This window comes from Cornus florida, unplaced genomic scaffold, assembly GCF_030987335.1.
Source record: "Cornus florida cultivar Cherokee Brave unplaced genomic scaffold, ASM3098733v1 CherokeeBrave_3.0.0_Hap2_Chr01, whole genome shotgun sequence".
NCBI classification, from domain to species: Eukaryota; Viridiplantae; Streptophyta; class Magnoliopsida; order Cornales; family Cornaceae; genus Cornus; species Cornus florida.
In genome coordinates this window covers 109,035,027-109,061,531 of record NW_026775571.1, presented here as the reverse complement: position 1 = coordinate 109,061,531, position 26,505 = coordinate 109,035,027, and the positions used below count along the sequence as shown (strand labels likewise).

At 34.9% G+C, this 26,505-nt stretch overlaps 1 protein-coding gene and 2 pseudogenes across 1 annotated transcript; 1 reads left to right on the top strand and 2 right to left on the bottom strand.

The window, feature by feature from the left end:
* Positions 1-4,270: 4,270 nt before the first annotated feature.
* On the bottom strand, positions 4,271-6,106 carry LOC132280224 (tetrahydroberberine oxidase-like; annotated as a pseudogene).
* Positions 6,107-7,446: 1,340 nt separating this feature from the next.
* On the bottom strand, positions 7,447-9,324 carry LOC132315107 (tetrahydroberberine oxidase-like; annotated as a pseudogene).
* Positions 9,325-12,103: 2,779 nt separating this feature from the next.
* On the top strand, positions 12,104-12,757 carry LOC132280215 (uncharacterized). Its single transcript, XM_059782392.1, has one exon. It carries the CDS (start codon positions 12,104-12,106, stop codon positions 12,755-12,757), a length of 654 nt encoding a protein of 217 aa, XP_059638375.1.
* The last annotated feature ends 13,748 nt before the right edge of the window (positions 12,758-26,505 follow it).

Sequence of the window (26,505 nt, the reverse complement as noted above, 5' to 3'; positions counted from 1 at the left end):
GTGTAAGATAGGGGTTGCTATTTATAGTAGTTTGAGGAAAGCTCGTTTGAGACTAAAAGAATGTGAACATTGGGGTTCAATTTCTTTGCCATCTACGTACCAAGCTTAGGGCGACAATTCAAGCCTCTAGATTCTTGTACTTGCACAAGAAATGGGGACACAGAAAGTTTCAAAGGATAAAGAAGCATATTTAATTGCACGCGCGCGCGCGCGCGCACACACATATATATATAACATTTTTATATTTAATAGCAATGCATAATCAAGTCACTCCCTTCATTGCCACAACGTAATGCATGCTGATCACTAGGCTCTATTGCATATAGGACTTTCAATTATTAAAACATTTATGTATTTATAATTTGGGAAAGATAAATAAAGTCAATAACTAATTTAGTCATAGAAGAACTTTGAGATGATATCCATCCATGTTATTATTCAGACCTGCATAAATTGAAGCAGCTATGGTTTCTTGCTATATTTGTGGTCATTATGGTGCATATAATTGGATGTTTCTCCATGGACTGCAATATCATTAGTTTTTAATTGATAGTTGAATTTTCATCGTAGACTAAAAAAGTTTGAAGAAGTTGTATAAAATTGAATTAATAAATATGTCAATGGTCATGGCTGTTGACATTTCTTTACCATAAATGGAAATTTTCTCATGCTTCACCAATCCTTTTAACAAAATAAAGAAAATTTTCCCAGATATTATTAAAAATTTCTAAAAAATATACTTTTAAATTAAAGTTTCCTTGTAAGAGTACTTCATATCCAAACACTAGAAAAGTTGTGGCTTTTGAGTACTTGCCCAGAACATGCATGGAAATAAGCTGGCCTTTGAATCACCTGCACGTGGTCGTATGATAATAAATGTCAATTTATGGAATTGTCAATGGTTTTGTGTACAATACAAGCAAAGATGAGCCTCCAAATTGTTCATGTTGAAATATCATGGTGAGAAAAAAAAAATCTCAGCACGAGAGGATGTAGTTCAAAATGTGCAGGAAAGGCCCTTCCACACAATCCAGGATCCAATTAAGTTTGGACTATTTTCTAGATTTCATTTATTATTGGATAAGGAATTGCTGCCAACCATATATTGAAATTTAAACATATGATGACTTTACAAGGCATATATATATATATATATATATATATATATATATATATATATATATATATTCCAGGTACCAACCTCAAACCTTAGACATTGAGGACGCGAGTTTAGACCCAAACTCACCTTGACAAAGGTTGGCCAGTCTTTACAAGGCATATTTATTTTTAATGTGAATTAAGTGAGTTTCAAAAAATATAATTATACAATTTTTTTTTTTTTTTTCATTAGTAAGAAATACATTCACATCCCATTCACTGACTCACACATACTTTTTGTTCACACCTAGGCTCGAATCATATAGGGTTTATTTTGCTCAATTTTCAAAGAACTATTTTCTATTTTTAGATAACTATAATCAGGAAATTGTACCCAAAAAAAAAATGGTTTTCAGTTCTATTAAAATCCTTATAAAAATAATTTAAAAATTTTTTGTTTTCAACGAACAATATTTTATACTCATGTGAAAATAATTTTCTATTTTTTGAGTTATTGAAAATTATTTCCAAAAAACTGACAGATCCATAATTTTCAATTCCTGGTATATGACCTAAGTTTGGTTTATGGTCCCCCTTATTCTTCTATTTGTTAGTCATTTATTTATATTGTATAGTGCCATTATCCTGTTAAAAAATTAAGAATTTGATGCTTAGGAATATATTTGCACAAATGAATAATTTTTTAATTAAGTAATTAAAGGAAAAGAAGATGACTTATTGGTCGAGGTGTACAAGAGTCATCCAATAGATCACTGCAATAGATCACTGCAACAATTTTTGTTTTTTTTTTTCTACAAAATATTTCCGACACATTCATTTTTGTAGAGAACATAAATGGAATTTGTGTTGGGACAGCAGCCCAAGCATTTACAACAAAGGGCATTGGCCCAGGCCCCCCAGGCCCAGGCCCAGTTGGAGAGCTCCAACAACAACAAAATTTTCGACCAAACACAATGTGTAGTAGAGGTGTAAATTGGGAGGGCTAACTCGAGCTAAACTTGATTTTTTACAAATTTGGACAATCATTTTTGCAATCAGGATTGGATTTGGGTAAAATATCTTTTAATTCTAATTAATTAAAGTTAAACTTGGGTTAAAATGATAGCAACAAGTACTCAATCCGAACCCGAATTCTTATATTCCTGTTGTTCTAAATTAGTTGGGTACTTTGTGAGTTACAGTTCCTAAAGTACCAAACTATTTTGGAATAGAGGCAGTATTATTTTTTAAATATTTTTTATTTTAAATATATTATACTTTGTGTATAATATTTAAATTATGATAACCTTCTTCTTTTGAAGCTCCTTTGTTTAAATATTAATTTATTGTACGTTAACAGTTAACACTTTGAAAAATACTTCACAAGAATTTGTTTGTAATTTATTAAAAAATTATAATAAGTTTTTATGCTTAGGAATAATTTAATATAAAACTAATTTAAGATCGAATTAAATATTTAGGGTGCATATTGGTCATTTGAGTAGTTCAAATTAACTCGACTTTTTAACACGAAATGTCAGTCTAGGTTGGAAACTTGAATTTAAAAACAAAAAATGGTTTGGGCTACAATTGAAGGTCGAGTTAGAGTTGAACATTTTATATATCATATTATCAGGTTAGGCTCTAACTGTACATCTAACCCACCCAATTTGTCCGAATTGTAGCGGTGTATTAGGTAATAAATATTTTTTTAAAAAAAGAATAATTATAAAATTATGGAGTTTTGGAGACCACCTTTCAAAGTCATTGAATCAATGTTTCTCAAATCATGAAATTTTCTATAAAAAAAAAACTTCATTTGTCCAAACTATTCTTAATATTTTTGTATTTTTATATACCTAAATACCAATTTTTTTATTCAGATCATGTAAACAAAACAAAATGGTTTGTGTAAAGAAAAATATATGAAAAATAAAAAAAGTACATGCAGGCATGGCACAGGTCAGATGTGGCTGAAATTTTTTGACTTTGAGAATTTTTGACCTGTTGACTCCATGAGTTCGTAAGTTGGACTCTAACATTTCATGTTTTTATAATTATCCCTTCAGAAAATGCTACAAAGTTATTTTTGGTTTTTTTTTTTAAAAAAAAAAAAAAAAATTACTATAGGAATTGGAGGCAGCGAATCGGGAGCAGAAATTCTCCCGACGGCTTCAACGGTTGCCAGCGAGCCCTTTCGAGTGCTGGGAACATGAAGGCACGTATGTAACCCTAGAACTAGCTTCACTTTCCTCCATTTGCTTCCGATTCAATTCATGTTCCATTCTAAACTTTGTAGAGGGAGAAAAACAAACCGAACTAAAATCAACGCCCTTGTTGCATATTCTTTCTTATGCTTGAACTATTTCATCTACTTAGTTGGTGCTAATATTTTTTTTTGACCTCCGCATAAATTCATCCAGTTGTGTTTTTCTTTCTTGCATTGCTACCATCCTTAGGAATCTCAATCTATTTTTAGTGTTTTCTCCTACGTAAATGTTTCTATATATATATATATATACATATATGTAATATGTATATATTTAATTTAAAGCATGACATATTTCCTTGATTACATTGTTTAATTGGTTGTTGGAATTCATGAATATACATTGAAATTTGAACACTTTCCTCGAGGGGAAATCTATCTATTTTATTTGCAAATTATTACTTATGTCCAACTCGATCTTGACATTTTCAACTTGGATGTGATTTAATCAAAAGCTAATGTTGCTGTTACTCACCCAATGTTCCGCTTAACTGTGATATTTGTGATAGTTGCTTGACTGTTTAATTGATTTTTTTGTTACATACACATATATATGTGTGTATAATATCGAGGCCATGCTTTGAATTGCTGTGAGCTACCCGATTGCTCACATACTTGTGGATCATGCTTGCCATGTCTAATGATAATGGTGAGATTTGCTTGTGCATTGCCCACTGAAGCTGAGACATGTCCTTGGCTTATAAATGCATGTGCAACGCTAATTCTTATCCTGTTCGATTATGCACTTATGCAGAGTGAAGACTATAACTACACAAACGTATAAACAGACTATAACTTATAACTATACAAAAATGTACTTCCGTTGGCTCCAGTAGTTACATGAACATATACTTCAATTTTTCCTGGAACCCTTATTATGCCAATACAACAGAGTATTTTTTACTAACTATATTCTTTTTGGCCCAAGGATCTGTCTCCTCTTCCCCATAATGGCAAAGGTGGAATACTTTGTTCATTCCTGAAGAAATTACCACGATCAACCTTTGTCTACACATGTACCAATCTCTTGAAGTTACTCTTGAAATATTTAACACCCCAAATGCTTGCTTGTGTGTAGGTTGTGTTGCCTTTATTATTGTTCACTCCGAAGTCAAGATCTCTATAGTTGAGATATGCTGCTCTTGGAGATTTGGTAACACAGGGAGTCATGTAACTGTAAAGCCTTCTGATCCTCCCATAAAACCCCATAATGAATGTTGTATATAGTCCCAGCTCTATGAGGGAAAGGTGTTTCGGATTCCGAAATCTCACTCAACCTTCCTCCATAAGGACTCAACAACATATCAGCCCCATTCTCCTCTTCTTCATTATACCACTCCCATATGCCTTCTAGTCCATTTTCTGAAACGGGTTCCTTCACAAAATCTGACTTCCCTTTGAAATATATATGATTTCTCAAAACTCCTATTAAACACAACATGGATGGAGTCTTCGCTAGAGAAACCTGTAAAGTAGAGGATCGATTTGATCCAGCTATTTTAATGCCATCTTCTTTCGCCATACCTAATTCAGGAAAGATTCTGTGGATCAATTGAAGGAGTGTATCAACTCCACTTAGGTACAAGGAAACAAACAAAGCTCGTATCGTTCTTCCACCAGCTTGAGTACTAGAATTCACACATCTTATGAAGACTCTCGTGAGTAGGATGTCATCAAAATTTTCTGCAATGTATTGCCACCTGTGGACAAGCTTGGTTGCATTTTGTTCCAATGTCCTGCTGACATTGAAACTGTCACAGTAGATGGAACAGAAACCATCTTTATCTTTCATGCAAGAATGACTCTAAAACTAGCACCTCCACTTCTTATGATGGCCCAAAAGAGGTCTTCCCGGGGTGGAGCCAGGATTTAAATTCAGAGGGGGCACAGTGAAGAAAAAAAAAAAAATAACAAAATCTAAGAAATAGAAGGAAAAACACAAATAAGAAGAAAAAGGTAAAGAAAAATGGTAGGACTTTGAAAGAAACAAATTAGAACATGAATGAATAAGGAAATTTTGACTTTTAAAAAAAATGAAATTAAAGAAATTTAATATAAAAAACCATATAGATGATATAGGGCGGGGCCAGGCCAGGAGGGGCATGTCCCCCCCCTAGGCATATACTGGCTCTGCCCCTCCCATGGATTTTCTATCATGAGTTCTACCATTGACACCGATTGCTTGGACATCGATGATATTATCTGCAGCAAAGCCTTGTTTACGCGTCAGCATGCTATACCTTCCCCCACTGAAGTGTGTCCACCGACACCCATTGTGGGGCAAACACCTGTGGGAAAGGCAAGAGTTCTACTCTTCCGGACAATGCTGCAGTAAACTTCAACGAGGGTTGCACTGGCTTGAACCCAGGCAGTGCTATTTTCAATGTCAATAGTGATTGTGTGAAGGTTTATCAGATCAACTATGACAAATGGGACTTCAGAGAGATAAGAAAGGCCCTCATAGTCATGTCCTCCACTTCAGACCCTCATCTGCATGCCTTGTTTTTTGGAAAAATATATGGCTGTCTGAATGTGAGACTCATGCAAAGGCGCGACAATGACCGCAGGTTTAGGTATACTTGGTGATATGAATCTTAGGTTCGGTTTGCAGAAATCTAATACGGATAGATAGGAAGAGTTGTCTGGGGTGCAAATGACTTTGGAGATTGATGTGAAGTTATGAGAATGAAGGGAAAGGCATTGAAGAAAATCTTCATGAGCATGAGCAGAAACTACCATGAAATTGAGAAAACAACATAAACAAGTGAAAACAACAAAGTTCTTAGTGTCTTCAAGATTATTTCTTTGATGATTTTGTGTATAAGAAGGACAAATTTATCTGCTATTTATGGAACCCTTGCCAACAATAGATTTTAATCATGCGATACATCTAGTGTTTCTATTATTATTATTTGTTGGTTACGTATTACATATTTAGCTTAAGCCTTAAGGTGATTATTCAAGGTTTTAGATTGAAATCCCTCTACAAGAAATGAAGAAAAAGAGAGTTCAGATGAAGAAATTAAGGAATAACCATATCTTATTCTGTTTTTACAAGGAAGTGTTAGAAATGAGTCTTTTAAACAGTTTTGAGAATATAAAGTACATTTTAGTTCACATGAAACCTAAATACGTAGTATCTTTTTAATTAGTGAGTCCTATGGTCTATGTCATGTGATCCTATATTGAACCCATAAATGCAACTGCTTTAGGGATTAAAATGAGCATCTCAAAAACATTCACATCATTCACCTTGGTTATTGATTTACATCATTCACATCAGCAAGTTCATTACACTGTTGGTCACATCATATGACTATAAGTAGGTTGCAGGCCTTAGAAATTCCTCTCCCCCTGACATTGACCTGATCCAATTAGGTTGCTTGAAAAGAAATTAGAGATGCCCTTTTGGGACATTGTAATTCCTAAGGATCTTATTGGTTAATTTTCAAGAGTTTCTTGTAGAAAGGTATACGTAAGTTGAACTGTTGAACATTGTGTTCTTCATCATTATCATAGGAGAAACCAACAAGATTATCATTAGTTGCTTCTTCAACAGTGCACGAGTAGATAAAATGACGAGGATCAATGGTCTGAGCTGTAATATTGAATCTTTTAATTGTTAATGGTCATAGCTATTGACATTCAGATCAGTTAATGATACTATTCTCCTCAAGGTTATCCATCCAGTTTTTCCAAGTTCAAGCTTGCAAGAAAGCTATATAAATAAATTTATTAATCAATTAAAACTATTTGAATTTGTGTAATCAATTAAGACTATTTGAATTCGTGTGTGTGTGTTTTCTTCTTCCTAGATTGCTGGAATTTAGATGGCTTGTCAGCTTCTTAGTGTCTGTTAAACTACATCCTGCTGTCACTCTTCTTCTTGTTTTCCATCTCTAATCAGCTATTTTGCAGCATGATATATATGCTGATTTCATTGTGAAGCTACCATATTTAATAAAGCTTCATACCTTTAATCCTTGAAAATGATAAAAGTACAGTTCACACCTCCCAACATCCTCATATATCATAATGATGTTTTCGTAATTTTTTTGAGTGAAGGGATTATTTGATTTAAGAAAGATAATTTGGTATTTTGGAATTACAGTTTGGAGGGCATTTTAGACCTGAACAATGGTTCTCAATGCATATGGAATAACAAAATTTTGACTAATTATATCATATTTTGCGGCTTTTGCAAAGTATCTAATCACCTCTCTTCTTCTTCTTCCCCCATGATGACAAAGCTGGAATGCTCTGTTTACTCCTGAAGAAATTAGCAGGATTTAACATGTACCAATCTCTTGAAGTTACCCTTGAAATACTTAATGCCCCAAATGCTTGCTTGTGTGTAGCTTGTGTTGCCTTTATTATTCACTCCTATGTCAAGATCTCTATAGTTGATATATGCTTCTCTTGGATTCTTGGAAACATAAGGAGCCATGTACCTATTAAGCCTTCTGCTCCAACTCACATGCCTCTCAGAAACCTCTATCCCCTCTTCATCCCAATACACCACTTGCAGAATTTTGTATAAATTCCCAGCTCTATGTGGGAAAGGAATTGCAGATTCAGAAATTTCATCCATTCTTCCACCATATGGGGTCATGAACAGCTGAGCCATCGCGGCTTCTTCTTCATAAAACCTTTCCCAAATCCCTTCGAGCCCATTTTCCGAAATTGGCTCCTTCACATAGTCTGATTTTCCTTTGAAATATCGTCTGTACGGAGAAGTCCTGTCTAACAGAACATCAAGGGACTCTACTTAAGAAACCAGCAAAGCGTAGGGTTGATTCGATCCAACTCATTTCGATACAGTCTTGTTTCACCAATCCCAGCTCAGGGAAGCTTTCTTGCATCAATTGAATGAGTTCATCAGCTCCACCAAGGTAAAATGAGTCGAATGAAGCTTGTATTGTTGTTCTGTTTTGGCCTTGATAGGTGGTGTTCACTCTTGCTATGAGGACTCTGACCAATAGGTTTTCATCAAACTTGTGTGCAATGGATTGCCACCTATGGACAAGCTTGGTTGCATTTTGTTCCAATGTCCTGGGGACTGTGAAAACAGTCACAGTTGATGGAACAGGAACCAAATTTATTTTCCATGCAAGAATGACACCAAAACTAGCACCCCCGCCTCCTCTGATGGCCCAAAAGAGGTCCTCCCCCATCGATTCTCTGTCGAGAATTCTGCCATTGACAACGATTATACGAGCATCAATGACATGGTCAGCAGCCAGGGCATGTTTACGCAACAACACGCCGTACCCTCCACCACTGAAGTGTCCACCAACACCCACAGTATGGCAAAGACCTGCAGGGAAGGCAAGTGTTTTGCTTTTCTCAGCAATTCTATAGTAAAGTTCACCAATAGTTGCACCAGCTTCAACCCATGCAGTGTTGCTCTCAATGTCCACATTGATTGATCTAAGGTTTATCAGATCAATTATGACAAATGGGATTTCAGAAACATAGGAAAGGCCCTCGAAGTCGTGTCCTCCACTTCGGATTCTTATCTGCAATTCATGATTTTTGGAACAATATATGGATGTTTGAATGCGACACTCATGGGTTGGTGTGACAATGACCAGAGGTTTAGGGGTTTCAGACGAATTGAATCGCAAGTTTTGTATAGAGCTCTGCAAAATAGATGAATATGAAGAGTTGTTTGTGGAATAGATGACTTTGGATATAGATGAGCAGTTTTGAGAATGAAGACAGAGACATTGTAGAAAATCTTCATGGGTACAGCTGAAACTCCCCATGAAATTGAGAATAGAGAAACAATAAGAAGTGAGAGCAACGAAACACTTGTTGTCTTCATTTCTAGTTGATGATTTTGTGTAAGAGAGGAGTTGCTATTTATAATACTTCAGAGAAAGGATGTACACAAGAAGTTTCGAAGGGCAAATTAAGGAGCCTATGTTGGTTTTGTTTTTTCCTGGCTATTGAGAATTTTTCTTTGATCTACTTCTGAAATACGAGTAAAATATAATATTTCATCAAGAAAATCGACCCCATAATTATCCCAATAATTCAACTTCTCAAGAATAATTAATTTATTAGTTTCCCAGGTTTTGTGAAAGTCTCTAATTATTTACTTTGAAATTAAAGTTGTTGCCTGTATGAGTATGCATTTTCTTCGCTCTTGTAGATACATACATTCATGTTTAATTTTGTAGTTCCTTTGCTTATTCCAGACTTCTTACCCAAGAATTAATGAATGTACATAGGACAGTAAAATTATTTTCTTCGTTTACTTTTGGTATTTCAAAGAAATATTTTCTTCTTCTGTTTTTACAAGGAAGTGTTAGAAATGAAACCATCTTATAAACAGTTATGAGAATATAAAGTACAATTTTGTTCACAGGAAACCTAAATTATGCATCTTTTTAATGACATGTGATCCCAATTGATTATCGATTCAAATCATTAACATCTCAAAACAAGTTGGTTACGCAATGTTGGTCACATCATTTGACTATAAGTAGCAGTAGGCAGAAATTTCTTTTCCCCTGACATTGACTTGATCCAATTAGGTTGCTTGAAAAGAAATTAGTGGCACCCTGTTGAGACTTTGTAATTCCTAAATATTGATAGGTATATATTATGGTATTGTCGTTGTGGATACACTTTGTACAAAAATAATTTATTTTTTATAATTACTTTATTCAAATTGTACAAGATCGAACTCAAGAGAATGAGTTGATAGAAAATTAATATAAATTCAAGTTAATTTAAATCTAACCTAATTAAACAAGTTGATTGAAAATTGAATTTTGAATTTAAACTAGATAAATAAAAATAATAAAAGATAAAAGATATAGAATTAACTTTACCACAAATCTCATAACAATGTCTAATTGTATTTAACATGGGAAAATTCAATCTATGTATGATTAAGATTTGTGTGGCTACAGCAATATCGTCAAGAAGATAAATACATATATAATCAAAAGTTAAGTATAACTCATCTTCAGTTGTCACGAACCGTGTACCTAACTACTTTACTCTAAGGTGGTTCGTGACCTAACTACATTACTCTAAGGTTGTAGTACTTCCGTCTTCTCTGAGTATGACCTATCAAACTTATCAAATCCGTTGCATTACATGCCACTGAAGTGGCGACAACCCCTGTTACTGTGTTCTAATCAGTGGTTCTCCTCCGGCAAAAACCCTTTTTGTTGTGTTCTAATCCGTGGCTCTCCTCCCTTTCAAGTCCAAGTCTTATGTAGGAATTTATAAGCTAAAATTTGGAAACGCTCATTCTTTATTTCCCATCATGATCCACTTTCCTTTATTTATATTTCCTCCTAATTTTGCTCAATCCTTATTTTCCTTCATTATCCATATTTCCTCCTCATTTTGTTCAATCTGTTATATATGTGTGGGGTCCACGACTTGATAATGTCATCAATGAAGACATTCATGTTGTGGCGTATGGAAGAAGTTTGTATGAGGCTTGTTTGTGTACACTAAAAGCCATAATAAGGCTTGTATGGGAAGCCACGAATTGAATGCCTATAAATAGGCATTATATGTATGAACTGATGGTGTGCAATAAAGAGGCAGCTCTCTCTCTCACTCTCTCTCGTTCTCTCTCTCTATTTCTGTGTGTGTTAAACTTTCTCTCATCAATATTACTCTATATACACACACATACATATTCATTTCACGTTATGAGCACGAGGCTCTGTCAACTGAGAAGAAAATTCTATTTTTCTTTCTCACTTCAAAGGGTAAGAAAAATAATTATTTATATTAACTGTTGTTGTTCAAATTTTACATATAATTAAAATTGTTGAGCCTGCAGTCTTGCAACTATTTATTTATTTATTTATATTAGAATATTTTTGTCCATTCTTGAAAAGTAAATTGCTGAGCCCGAAGTCTCGCAAATACTAAATTATTTAATTTGCAAACTCGAAATTTTGCATATATTAATATACTCTTTGTGAGTCTAAAGTTTCACAAATATTTGGTACTATTTGCAAACCCTAAGTTTCGCAAAATTTGTTGGCCTGAAGTCCAAATGAATCTGAAATTCTTTGACCTGAAGTCATTTACACTGAGTACTCTTATAAACCTGAAGTTTTGCAAAACGTAGAAATATAAATTATATGTGCCTTTTAGTGTAAACATATTTTGTCTTTTTTTTTTTTTTGTTATTGTTTTGTTTACTGAAAGCACATGATTAACTTTTGACACTATATATTTACTGACAAATTACATTATCGTGATTGCAGTATTTTTATAATCTCAAATTGATTATTCTTTTTGTGAAATAATTCTAACTATGTTATTTTATCATTTGTAGTTCATAATGTCAAATCTTACCAAGCTTGAATTTGTGGCACTTGATATCTTGAGCAAAAAATACTTGTCATGGATCCTTGATGCCGAGATCCACTTGGATGCCATAAATTTTGGTGAAACAATTAAGGAAGAAAATAATGTGTCCTTCAGGACCGCGCAAAAACCATGATCTTTCTTCGCCATCACCTCCATGAGGAATTAAAAACAGAGTACCTCATAGTTAAGGATCCACTTACACTGTTGAAAAATCTGAAAGAACGATATGAGCGTCAGAAAACTGTGATCCTTCCAAAAGCTCGCTATGACTGGATCCACCTGTGATTGCCGGATTTTAAATGTGTAAGTGAATACAATTCAGCCTTATTTAAAATCACCTCACAATTGAAATTATGTGGAGAAAAAATCACTGATGATGATATGTTGGAAAAAACATACTCCACATTTCATGCCTCAAATGTGCTCCTACAACAGCAATATAGAGAGCGCAAATTTACCAAATATTCTGAGATGATTTCTTGTTTGTTGGTGGCTGAACAGAATAATGAGCTTTTGATGCAAAACCACCAGTCCCGTCCCACTGAATCTGTACCATTCCCAGAAGCGAATGTGTCATCATTTCACGGCCATGGACATGAACATGGATGCAGACATCGTGGTGGTCGTGGATATGGTCGCAATATAAATAATTATAATAATCGTGGTGGTCATAATTGCTCATTGGTTCCTAGAAGGAACTCCACATCGTCCCACCAGAAGTGGAATTCAAATGCGACCAAGCAAGCAAAAGAAAAAGCTTTACAGAACAAAGCTCCTGAAATATATGATGACAAGCCTTGCTATAGATGTGGAATGAAAGGTCATTGGTCGCGTACCTGTCGTACGCCCAAACATCTAGTTGATCTTTACCGTGCCTCAATGAATGATAAAGGAAAAGGAAAGGAAATTGAAATGAATTTTATGGATGACGACTTGCCTGTTGATATTATTCACCTTGATGTTTCTGACTTCTTTGTTAATCCTAGTGATAGTATTAATCATTTGATTGGTGATGGAAATATCCATACTAATTAATGTGTCCTTCTCTAACATGTTATCCCTTGTGTGTTTTAACTTATCTGTATCAATATATCTCTATCTAGGTTATATTAGTATGTTTTTATTTTGGCTAACGTGCATGTAAATCTAGTTTGTATTTCAAGTTTGAAGTAATGAAATATATATTTTGTGTATATGAAGAAGCATGAATCTGACTAAGGCATTGACTGTACCCAAGATAAATGATGAAGATATATGTCTGGCAGACAGTGCAACAACGCACACTACTCCGAAATAGAAAATATTTTTCGAGTATAACATTAGTTAAAGCTCTTGTCAATACAATATCAGGTCCAGCAGATCTAATTGAAGGCTCCGGAAGAGCTATCATCGTGTTACCATATGGAACACAATTGAATATTGATGATGTTCTATACTCTACCAAATCCAAAAGAAATTTATTAAGTTTTAAAGATATACGTCTCAACGGTTATCATATTGAGACTATAAATGAAGGGGGCGTTGAATATCTCTGTATTATATGCCAGAAGTATGTATTAGAAAAACTCCCTGCTTTATCTTCTGGATTATATTATACAAATATAAGAGTAATTGAGTCACATGCAGTGACGAACTAGAAGTGCTTCGACCCAAATATTTTTATACTTTGGCATAATCGCCTTGGTCATCCTGGGTCAACAATGATGCGCTAAATCATTGAAAATTCACATGGTCATCCACTAAAGAACCAGAAGATTCTTTTAGCAAATGATTATCCTTGTACCGCTTGTTCAAGGGTAAATTAATAGTCAGACCATCACCTTCCAAGGTCGTCGTTGAATGCCCACCATTTTTACAACGAATTCAAGGGGATATATGTGGACCAATTCATCCAGCGTGTGGACCATTTCGGTATTTTTTGGTCTTAATTGATGCATCAACACGGTGGTCACACGTAAGTTTACTTTCTACTCGTAATGTTGCATTTGCTTGACTCTTTGCTCAAATAATCTGATTACGAGCACAATTTCCGGATTATCCAATCCAGACTATCCGTCTTGATAATGTCGGAGAATTTACATCTCAATCATTTGATGACTATTGCATGTCAATTGGCATTCTTATTGAACATCCTGTTGCACACATTCACACCCAAAATGGTCTTGCAGAATCTTTTATCAAACGTCTTCAATTAATAACTAGACCATTACTCATGAGAACTAAACTACCTGTTTCTACTTGGGGATATGCGATATTACATGCAGTATCACTAGTTCACATTAGACCAACTGCATATTTTGGTTTTTCACCACTACAACTTGTGATGGGTCAACAACCAAGTATCTCTCACTTACGAGTTTTTGGTTGCACTGTATATGTTCCCATTGCACCCCCATAACGCACCAAAATTGGTCCTCAACGACGACTTGGTATTTATGTAGGTTTTGATTCTTCATCTATTATTAGATATCTTGAACCTATGACGGGTGATGTGTTTAAGGCACGGTTTACTAACTGTCATTTCGATGAGTCTGTTTTCCCTCCATTAAGGGGAGAAAAGAAAAAAGCTAGAAGAGTAACGAGTTATTAATTGGAATGTCTCGACTTTATCTCATTTAGATTCTAGCACAAATCAATGTGAACTAGAATTTCAAAGGATCATTCATTTGCAAAGTATTGCAAATCAATTACCCGATGCATTCACTGACACAAAAAAAGTGATGAAATCACATATACTAGCTGCAAATATTCCAGCAAGAATTGATGTCCCTGTAGGACAGTCTGTCAGTGTTATTGCAAATGCATCTAAGACAAGCCAGAAGCGTGGTAGACCAGTCGGTGCAAAAGATACTGTTCCCCGGAAGAGGAAAGCACAAGAGAAATCAAATAAAGAAATTGGCTCTCCTGAAGAGGTCACACTTGCAAAAGGAATAACGAAAATGATTGATCAATCTAAATTTTATAAGCAAGTAGCCCCAGAAGATATACATGCCCCGGAAGTGGCACAAGCCCCTGAAGAGGCATTGGTACCTAAAAATAATGAGATCTCACTAAACTATAGAGAATTGTGGGATAGAAATACAATTATTATTAACGATATATTCTCATTTGTAGTTGCTTTTGATATTGCAGGTGCTAATGAGGACCCTGAACCTCAAAATATCGAAAAGTGTCGATGTATAAATGATTGGCCAACATAGAAAGAAGCAATATAGGCAGAGCTAAACTCATTAGCAAAACGTAAAGTATTTGGACCTGTAGTCCAGACACCTGAAAATGTCATGCCTGTAGGGTACAAATGGGTATTTGTAAGGAAATATAATGAGAAAAATGAAATTGTAAGATACAAAACCCGACTTGTAACCCAAGGTTTCTCACAAAGACCTGGTATTGATTATGAAGAGACATACTCTCGTGTGATGGATGCAATCACATTTCGCTTTTTGATCAGTTTGACATTCTCAGAAGCACTGGATATGCGTCTAATGGACGTGGTTACAGCTTATTTATATGGATCACTAGATAGTGACATATATATGAAAATCCCTGAAGGATTTAAAATGCCTGAAGCAAACAGCTTGAAACCATGTACCATGTATTCGATCAAGCTACAACGATCCTAGTATGGATTGAAACAATCCAGATGCATGTGGTATAATCGACTCAGCGATTATTTACTAAAAGAAGGATATGTGAATAATCAAGTTTGTCCATGTATTTTCATCAAGAAATCAAAATCTGGATTTGCCATTATAGTTGTATATGTTGACGATCTAAATCTTGTGGGAACTCTTGAAGAGCTCACCACGACTGCTAATTATTTAAAGGAAGAATTCGAAATGAAAGAATTTGGTAGAACAAAATTTTGTCTCGGCCTACAGATCGAACATTTACCAAGTGGAATTCTTATCTATCAGTCAACATACACTGAAAAAGTCCTGAAGCGCTTTTATATGGATAAAGCTCACCCCTTGAGTTCTCCAATGATTGTCCGATCACTTGATGTTAAAAAAGATCATTTTTGTCCTTTGGAAGAAGGCGAAGAAGTTCTTGGTCCTGAAGTACCATATCTTAGTGCAATCAGTGCTTTAATGTACCTTGCGAATTGTACCAGACTTGATATAGCATTTGCAGTCAACTTACTAGCATGATATAGTTCTGCATCAACTCGAAGACATTGGAATGGAGTCAAGCACATTATGCATTCCCTTAGGGGAACGACTGATATGGGGTTGTTTTGTTCAAGAAAATCAAAGCCCCAGTTGATCGGATATGCAGATGCAGGTTATCTTTCTGATCCACATACAGCCTGATCACAAACAGGGTACTTGTTTACTTGTGGTGGTACTGCTATATCATGGCGATCTATGAAACAGATCATGACTGCAACTTCCTCAAATCACTCTGAGATACTTACAATCCATGAAGCAGGTAGAGAGTGTGTTTGGTTGAGATCTGTTATACAACATATTCGAGAATCATATGGACTCTCCTCAATCAAAGATAGTCTAACAATATTATATGAAGATAATACAGCCTATATTGCACAGGTAAGAGGATGATACATAAAAAGTGACAGAACCAAGCACATTTCACCAAAATTCTTTTCTACACACGAGCTCCAGAAGAGCTGTGATATCGATGTTCGGCAGATACTCTCTAGTGATAATCTAGCAGATTTATTCACTAAAGCGCTTCCAACTACAACATTCAAGAAGTTAGTGGACAACATTGGAATGCGTCAACTAAAGGATCTTCAGGATTGAACTAATGAGGGGAAGCAATTGATCAAAAAGGTATTAGCATACTGTACTCTTTTTCCTTCGTCCAGGTTTTATCCCACTGGGTTTTCCTGGTAAGGTTTTAATGAAGCAATTTTAATCTATGCAATACCATACACAAGAATACTGTACTCTTTTTCCTTCACTAGGGTTTTGTTCCACTAAATTTTTCTTAGTAAGGTTTTAACGAGGCATATTCTTAGTGTAGTTTTGTGAACTCCAAGACGGAGTGTTATATATGTGTGGGGTCCACGACTTGATAATGTCATCAATGAAGACATTCATATTGTGGCGTATGGAAGAAGCTTGTATGCGGCTTGTTCGAATTGAATGCCTATAAATAGGCATTATATGTATGAACTGATGGTGTGCAATAAAAAGGCAGCTCTCTCCCTCACACTCTCTCTCTCTCTCGTTCTCTCTCTCTATCTGTGTGTGTTAAACTTTCTCTCATCAATATTACTCTATATACACACACATACATATTCATTTCACAATATTTATTTTTCATCATTATTCACTTTCCTTTCTTTATATTTCTTTCTATCTCCTCTCTATCCCTTCGCACGGGATTAGCTCTTTCTCTCCTCTTTTGTCTGGTTTACGTCGACATATCTGACCAGTAAAAGTTTCTTTCCTCAGAAACCAAAGGAATATCTACATTTGGAGATATTTGAATATATACCTAATATTAATCAAAAGTTGAAAAGTAAGCATTGATTTGAATTTTAATCATTTTATAGAGAAACTGTCACCTAAAGATCACTTTTAGGATGTTCAAATCCATCATTGTTGAAAAGTAAGCATTGAGCATATTCTTTTCTCTTTTATACAACAGAAAGAAAAAAAAAAAATACACCATTTCTTTCATAAGAATGTTTCTTTCATCATTTTTCTTTTTTCTTTTTTTTTCATCCAATTTTTTTCATTCGTGCCAAATAAGTCATTTTGGTGTAACTTTAGTGCTAAAAATAAATCATTACGTGTTAAAATTCTACACGGCATAGACTCTGACTTAAATTTCAGCACGTGCCAATTTTATTTTTATTTTCTCATTCTCTCACCAATGATATTGTAATAATTGCTATTTTATGTCATACGTATCTAGGGTAAAGTTTCTTTCTAGGGAACCAAAGGAAAAAGTAACTATATTTGGAGAGATTTGAAAAAATTAAAGTTGAAATGTAAGCATTGATTTGAATATTAGTCAAAAAATTAATTTTAGACAAACAATCTTTTAAGAACTTCAAATAAATCATGACATTGTACGGTACTGAGAGCATGTGTTTAATTTAAATAATTTCACTTCTGTGGATTATTAAAAACTATATATTTACATGGATACATTTTTATTTTTTTTTTAGTTGAAGATTTACATGGATACTTTGCTTTGCCCCATTCGTATGAATTTATTAATCGGTTGACTGGTCAAGAGTAACTGGAGTACTAATAAGTTAAAAATATGAGTTCTTTTAATTTGCAACTAGAGAAAAATGTTGTCTAATAAATGGATTAGTACCTTTAAAAACGTGAGATTCATTCCAAAAATAAATATTTGCACATAAATGTTTATTTAATGTTGGTGTAAACCGTGTGATTGAGAAGATCAATTTAACAATATGTTATGTAAGTTATTGTTAGCTTTTATGCAATTTGTAACTTTTGGAATGAATTTATGTCAAATTTATTACTTGTGATGTAGCTAATAATATTTTGGATAAATTATATTGATTTTTTTTTTTCTTTAATTTTATGTTTGGGCAAATTATACAATTTTTCAATGTTTATTACTTTGACATTCGTTAAGATTTTTGATGTTTTGCTCAAGGACGCCTTTAGTGTTTTTTTCCAAGTAAGGTTGTTGACCTAAAATGACAATTTTGAACTTTCTATGTATAAAATAAAATGCAATATAATATATTATTATAATATAAGGACGTGACTAACAGACTAATGTGTTTAGGGAAGATGAAAGTAAAAAACATTGAGTGATCTTCTCGTGTGTAGTTTACTCAAATTTTAAGAGAGGTTAGTATAATCAGGGGCGGCTCAATCTAATTTTGGTTTTAGGCAAAAATAAAAAGTGACTTTTTCAACAATATAAATAAAATTATTCACAATTCAAAAACAAAATATACAAATATATATACACACAAATTTATAATAACAAAAGTTAATAAAATTAAAAAATAATTAAAGAAAAAGAACCATTGAACTTGATTTAGAAAACCCAAATCCAATATTTCTACAAACTTTTCAATAGAATAAAAATACGTTCATCGCAATAATAAACTTGTAATGAGAGTGGGAGGAGAAGACTTGTTGAAAAGACGAAGATAAAACACACACACACACACATATATATAAGAAAAAAAAGAATATAGAAAGTTTTCGCCATAAATAGATATTTAATAGTTTAGTGTTGGTGTAACTTAACCAAAAATGTTTTTTTTAGTGTTGGCATAAAAAACGTGAATGAGAGAGGGAGAAAGAAAGATTTTTGGGCCTAATATTAAATTTCTATATTGGTTAGGATTTATTGTGAAACGTGAATGAAAGTAGAAAAAGGGAGGAAAAAAAAGTTATAAGAATGTAAATCTTTGGGGGCCAATAGTAAATTTATATATCAATTAGAGTTTTAACGAAATGAGGAAGGAGAGATAAAAGAGAAAAAACAGAAGAAGTTATTTTAGGATTTAAATATTTGATGCTTAAAATAAAATTGAAATGAATGAGGAAAGAGAAAAAAGAGAAAAGAGAAAAAAGAAATTATTTTAGGATATAAATATTTGAGGCCTAATACAAAATCGAAACAAGTGGGGAGCGACAAAAGCAAAAAAAAATTATTTTAGCATATAATTATTTGAAGGCTTAATATAAATTTTTTATATTTATTAGAGTTTAACAATATTAGGAAATAATTATAGTATAATTTAATATAAGAAAATTTTAAAATTTTGGAGCCTTCCTGTTGGAAGAGGCCTTAGGCGATCGCATAAGTTTCCTAAGACTCGAGTTGACCTGAGTATAATTTAACCTTAATATTTTTTTTAATGTACATTCCTAAGATGGTATGTATTTTTGGAAAACAATAATAAACTAATAATAATTTATATATTATTATTATTATTATTTTTATTTATAGATGAAACATGTATATCTATATATATATATATATATATATATATATATATATAATCATCAATACAAAATAATAGTCGTCAACTTACCTTAATTCTTCACCTCCTACTATTCTATAGAATTCATCTATGTTTAGGTTAACTATTTAAATTACATAATTTTCTTGCATCTGTTATGTAATGCAAAATATCAGGCAAAAGGCTTCGCAAAATGGAGTTAACGGTAGCCAGGTTGAAGAAGCATTTGAGAGAGGCTGAGGATGAGCTTAAAAGAATGATAGATTCATCCACTGCCCCTACCAATGGGACCACTTCTAAGGAGCCAGTTCCAGATCCCTTATTGTTTGATGATTTGGCGGTTCTTCTGGGAAAGGCAAGTAGTACACATGAGGCTTTGCTTTCTATTATCAAAGACTTCCACCAGCTGGCTGGACTGAACAGTGGACGCCGAAGAATGGATTCTCAGCCACAAACTGTTTCAAATTTGAATTCAAACTCAGCGCGGACTGCTGGTGATGCTGACCATTTTTCAAATGTATCTTTCCCCCCAAAAGAAGCGTGCTTTGGCCCAACCAAGGTTAACAGTTTGACTAATTCTATTCCCGATGCTGCTGTACCTGCATACCTCAACATACCCTCACAGTGTGCTTTACCCAGTGGAAATATCAGTTCTACACCTGATATATAAACCAGCACATCAACAATTCTTCCTTAACCCAGTGGACACTCCAAACCATCTTCTTTCCGTGCCGCAAACCAAGATTCCCACCTGCCACGCACCTACAAAAATCATGGGCTGAGATTGCTTCTCAACCACCATATAACACTTCATCACAGAAAATGGTCTTCGAATATATTGAGCCCTCAAGGAATGAATCGGAGCTTGTTGTGAACCCACCTATGGAGATTGACTGTGAATGAAGATCCTCGTGGACGAGCCTGCTGGAGGGACACTTCGCTTACAAGAAACCATCCTTTAGTGTGGTACAACAAGATGCGGAGAAGTTGTGGAAGCATAGAGGTCTGCAGCAGTTGTATGGTGATGGAAGTGGATGTTTCTATTTCAGATTTGCAGATGACCAATCTATGGGATCTATTCTTACCTCTGGCCCCATTCTATTGCTGGAAGATCCTTGCAACTTCATAGATGGAATCCCAACTGCACCTTTGTGAAGCAAAACAACCATTTGGTCCATGTGTGGGTAAAATTATTTAATGTTCCGCTGCAATATTGGACTGCTAGGGGACTGAGCCATGTTGCCAGTGCCAAGACCACTGCATGTTGATCCGACCACAGAAGCGAGGGAGAAGCTCAGGTTTGCTAAGATATGCATGGAAGTTGACCTGAATTCACCTCTGGTACGTTCTTTTCCTTTGATTGCTGGTGATGGCAGGATATATGAAATCTTTGTGGAGTTACAAAGCCTCCCAAAATTTTATTCATCATGTAAGAAGGTTGGTTACCCCTCTTCTATTTGCCCATTCACAAAACCTCCACCTGCAAAGAATAAGTCCAAGCATCCCTCTTCTGAGTCCCCTTGTAGATAGAGATCACGCTCTCCTCAGTATCCAGGTAATAGTCATGATCATGAGTTGTTACTGAGGTTCCTCCTAACAACATCATTGAGGAACAGACAACCCTCCCAGTTATTCTCCCTGCTATAACATCATCTGCTGCAGAAATACAGACTCATCTCTTGGATTACTCTTCCCCATCTATAAACATCTCCCTCATTCAAGCACAAAAGAGAGCTAGGGCTAGCTCAGGCCACATGCTTACCACTGATAATCCACAAACCTCAAGCAATGTGCTAAATTCTCATCCCCTGGCTCTGATGAATAAATTTCATCCCATTGCTAAGAATATGCAGCCCAATCTTGTTGATCTTCCCAGGATGATTCTGGACAAGCAGACACAGCCTCCTCTTCCCAAAGTCAAACCTGTTCTATCAATTCAAAAGGGAAGAAACGCAACATCAAGAAATTGAAAGGGGTAAATAATTTATCGTTGCATGTCTTTCCTTTCAAAGGGATTAGACATCTGAAGGGTGTCCCCAAATCCTTTCCTAATGGTTAATCTAGCCGTGTGGAACATTAGAGGCTTAAATGGCCTCCCTAAGTAGCTTCAGCTGCGTGATATAATAAAGTCTCAGAAATTAGATCTTTTGGCAGTTCTAGAGACAAGGGTTTCTTTACCTAATATGAGATCTATTCATAAATTTGTTGCTCCTAAGTGGTCTATAGAGCATAACTATGATCACTCTGTCCTGGAGAAAATTTGCCTAATAAAGTGAGTGTCTTTGTAATTTTTACCAACTCACAGATAATTCACTGCTCTGTAATATTACCCAACAATAATCATTGCCTCATCTCTTTTGTGTATGGTGTAAATACTTACATTCTTAGGAGGGATCTATGGTCTGCAATCAAGCACCATTTTGGCCTTACTAATGGTGCACCTTGGCTGCTGCTTGGTGATTTCAATGTAATCTCTAACTGTCAGGAGAAATTTGGTGGGGCTAGAGGGTCAACTGCAATTGATGATTTCAATGAATGTCTGATGACTTCTATGTTGAAGGACCTATGGTACTCAGGTGTCCAATACACTTAGAACAATAAAAGTGGGGGGTGTGCTAGTATTGCAAAGAAGCTTGATAAAGCTCTTATTAATGAGGAATGGTCTATTACCCTCCCTATGTCTGATTGTGTGTTCCTTCCACCTGGTATATCAGATCATAGCCCTATTCTTATTAGGCTTGGGTTCCCTCATCAGAGCTTGAAAATCCTATTCAGATACTTTAATGCATGGGTTGACAATCTTCAGTTTCTTTCTACTGTTGAAGAGGTTTGGGCTAATTCTATTGAGGGTTCAGCTATGTTCAAGATTGTTCAGAAACTGAAAACTCTAAAAGCGTTGCTTAAGCAAAGGTGTAGAATTGAGATCTCTCATGCTTCTGAGATGGTTAGTCAGGATAAGCTTACACTCTCTAACTATGCCCCTCCAAGATGTGCAATCAAAGTTGACTTAAAGAAGGCTTTTGATTTAGTTGGATGGAATTTTATCTTGGATACACTCATTCTCTTTGGTTTTCCACCCACATTTGTTAATTAGGTGAAAGCTTGTATCATATCCCCCTCTTTTACTATCTCAATTAATGGGGAGTTTTATGGCCATTTCTTAGGGGTGATGGAATTGAGACAAGGGGACCCCATCTCCCCCTTACTCTTTGTAGTTGCCATGGAGGTGTTCACATCTATTACAAAAACATTTATTGTTGACAGTCCTTCTTTTAAGTTTCACTCAAGATGCAGGATTTTGCCTATCTCTTAGTTCATTTTTGCAGATGACTTGCTTCTATTCTCCTATGGAGACCTGGCCTCAATTGGTACACTAAAAAAGGCTCTTGACCAGTTCACTCTACTCTCTAGACTCTGTATCAACTACTCAAAAAGCAATTTCTTTGTGTCTGGAGTTAGCTCTGAGCTTACTAATGAAATTAAGAACTTCTTGGGTTTTGCATATGGTGAGCTGCCTATAAGATATCTTAGGGTTCCCCTAATGTCACGCCCCAAAATCTTAAATACATGAACTCTTGTCTCGTATTAAAAATTGGCAGACTTCTTTACATAACCACAAATTTAAAATAAAAAAAATAATTAAATAAAGAAGTGGATGTAAATCTCCCTCTAATTGATTAAATCGGTACAACCATAATAATAATTGACCTTGTCAAAAAAAAATTCATGATAACTGGACCAACTGAACTAAATTTCAAAAAATATCGTCATTCTTATTACAATGATCCCAACAATGAAAAAAAAATTTAACTAAACCAAAGAATACGAAAAACTAGCTAAAATCCATCGTTCTCATGTGATCCCATCACATTCCTACTCAACATGTACCTGAAATGTGATAATGTGGTGAGTTCACAAGCTCAGCAATAAATGTTAAACACAATCATCGTTCAACAAATTAATCTTAACTTATATTTCCATATATATAAGCAACTCAATAAATGCATTAATAAAATAAATTACTTAACTCCAGTTAATTATAGACTTATTAATTAACCATCATTTACTGTTATTAAATTCACATATCTCACATGAGCCCTGGGTTCCCCTCAAACGGTTGGCTGTTTTATCGCCATTATCTCACATGAGCCCCTGGCTCCACTCCAAATAAATGGTGTGAATTGTATAGTCCCTGACTATCAAATACACACATGTGGCTAAATGGTACGTCTACTCACTGATGAGCGCTGAAAAGTGCGTATTTAAACCCCTTAAACTTAGGCATTCTTGTACCTTTATCTATCTTACTTTATCGTTTTAGATTGATTTCGTATTATTTCCTTTTTCAGGCACTTATCCCGAAAATAAGCTAACTCAGCCAAATAAGAGCTTAATTGAAACAATTCTGGGATTAAACAAAGAAAGAAGCAAAGTGGAGAAAGAAGGAAGCAAATGAAGCTAAAGGTGACAAGCAGCAAAGTTCGATCTATCCAAGTTCAAGGTTCGATCGATCGAACAATGATCGATCTCAGCACTTCAAGATAGATCCAAGCCTTGACCCAAAAGTATAAAGTTCCCAAAAGTTCAATCGATCTAACACCATCCTTCGATCGATCGAATACTTTTGTCCTTATTAAAATGATTGATCATATCCACGGCTGTACCACCCACTAACCACTTTTGTCCTTTTCCCATAAATATCTCGGATTCGTCTTTTTCCAAAAAGCTCAGCTAGTTGGATCGATCCAGCCTAAGTTCAATAGATCTTAGCCAGTTCGATCGATCCAAGACCAAGGTTCGATCAATTGAACTTCTTCTAATGCGAAAAAGTTAAAATTTCATCTCATTGAAAGTTGTCCTTTATCCAGTCATTAGGGAATATTGTGTGCACGACCCCAGCTCATTTTGGGTGTCATTTTGACCTACCTATATAAGGATAAAGATTGCTTTTTACAAAGGGGAGCCAATTTTATTTTGATATCATCTCTTGGAGAGCAAGCTTAGAGGAAGAGGAGGCTAGAGACACCATTGGAGACTTTTCATCAACAAGGAGCAGATTTCAACCATGGAATTAGCCCTTGAGGGTTGGAGCATCATTACCATGAGTGGCTAGACATCCTCTTGGGGCTAGAGTTAGCCTCAAGCATGCTTTCTATATCTTAATCTTGTGTATTATTGAAGGATTAATGTTGTAATTAATGTTTTGACACTTTTATACATAAAGATCTTGTTTATTCAATGATTTATGTGGTTTAATGCTTCCAATCAATCATTTCATTCTATCCATATGTCTATGTATGCTAGAATAGATGTTCATGTGTTTACCTCTTTTTCTTGTGTAATTGATGTATATCTATGTGTATTAATGCTATGGATTTAGGGATTGTCAAAACATTGTGCTTAAAAGAATGCTCTTGTGCTTAAAAGAATGCTCTTGTGATTTTCTAGATGGTCCATGCTCATTTTTTGATGGATTATGCCTCTCCCTTAGCTTAGTTAGTTTAATTGTAGTGTAGTGATAACATAGTTGTTAGATGAAAGAACAATCCATGCTAGTTGTTTGATATTCCATACTTTTGAATGCAAGTAGCGTATGTCTCTAACCTTGTGGTGTATTAGGCTTGTGAGCTTAATGAAAGGATTAATGACTTGCTAGATATGTTGTGCTTTTCACATGCTATTTAGACAATATATACTTAATTGCTAGATATATTGTGTTTTTTACATGTTGATTAGACAATGTATGCTTAATTGGTTACCCCTTACTAATTGAATCAACCGAACACACACACACACACACACATATTGCAACATACTTTTCCTTCATTAGTCACTAGTTAGAGGTGTAGAAAAGCATTGCTTGGTGGTGACCTCTAAACCCCAAGATATCTCTTTCTCTAACTTACTCATTGTTACATTCAATTACTTAGTTTAATTTAGTTGCTCTCTAGTTTACTTAACCAATCAACCATTTGTTTGATCACTCAACCTACTAACCCTAGTTGCATTTTCACATTTAAGTATGACTCCAATCCCTTGGGACAATCCCTACTCACTCTTGCTACTTTAGTAGTAGTGTTGGTAGTGGTTTTTATAAATTCAAACTTGACCCAAAAGGCTTTTCTTGAACCGCACATTCACTACATCAATTTGGCGTACAAGGAACGGCCATAATCTCATCAAATTTTGGCGCCATTACCGGGGATTAGGCAACGTTGTATTTGTGGAATCAATTAAGAATTAGTACTCTTTTTATCGTGTCGTTACTTTGTTTTTCCTTTAGATTACTTATTGTGTTTGTTTATCTTTGACAAGGAGCATTGAGCTAAGAGGCAAGCAAAGGAGCCATCAAGTAAAGGAGCTAAGCAAGCAAGGGAAAGTGCTAAAAATAAATTTTTTTTTTTTTTGCTAAGCTAAGCTTAAAATTTGGAGTTGAAGTGCTAAAGGACCTTTGTGAGCCTTTCTTACTCAATCCTTTAGTTAAATCGTCGGCCCACGTGGAGGCTTGTTTTCAAATTCTTAGATAAATCGTGAGCCCGTGTGGAGGAAATTTACTTTTCTTTGCATTGTTATCAAAGCATGGGAGTATGGGAACATTGTATGTGGATGAAGTTTGTTGATTGTTGATTTGTTGCAAAGTACGAGTGCTTGTTTGTTTTGTGGTGATTCGTGTGTTATTTGTAGTGTTGTGTAGACCTTGTCATACCATTTATTCTAGACATCCACATGGAAAATCTAGAAGGTAATCTTGGCTACTTAGACCCACATTTTATGCATACCCTACCTCTAAATCAACATGACTTCGGAGTTCAAGCTCTAATTCCTCCGATGGTCCTTCGTGATC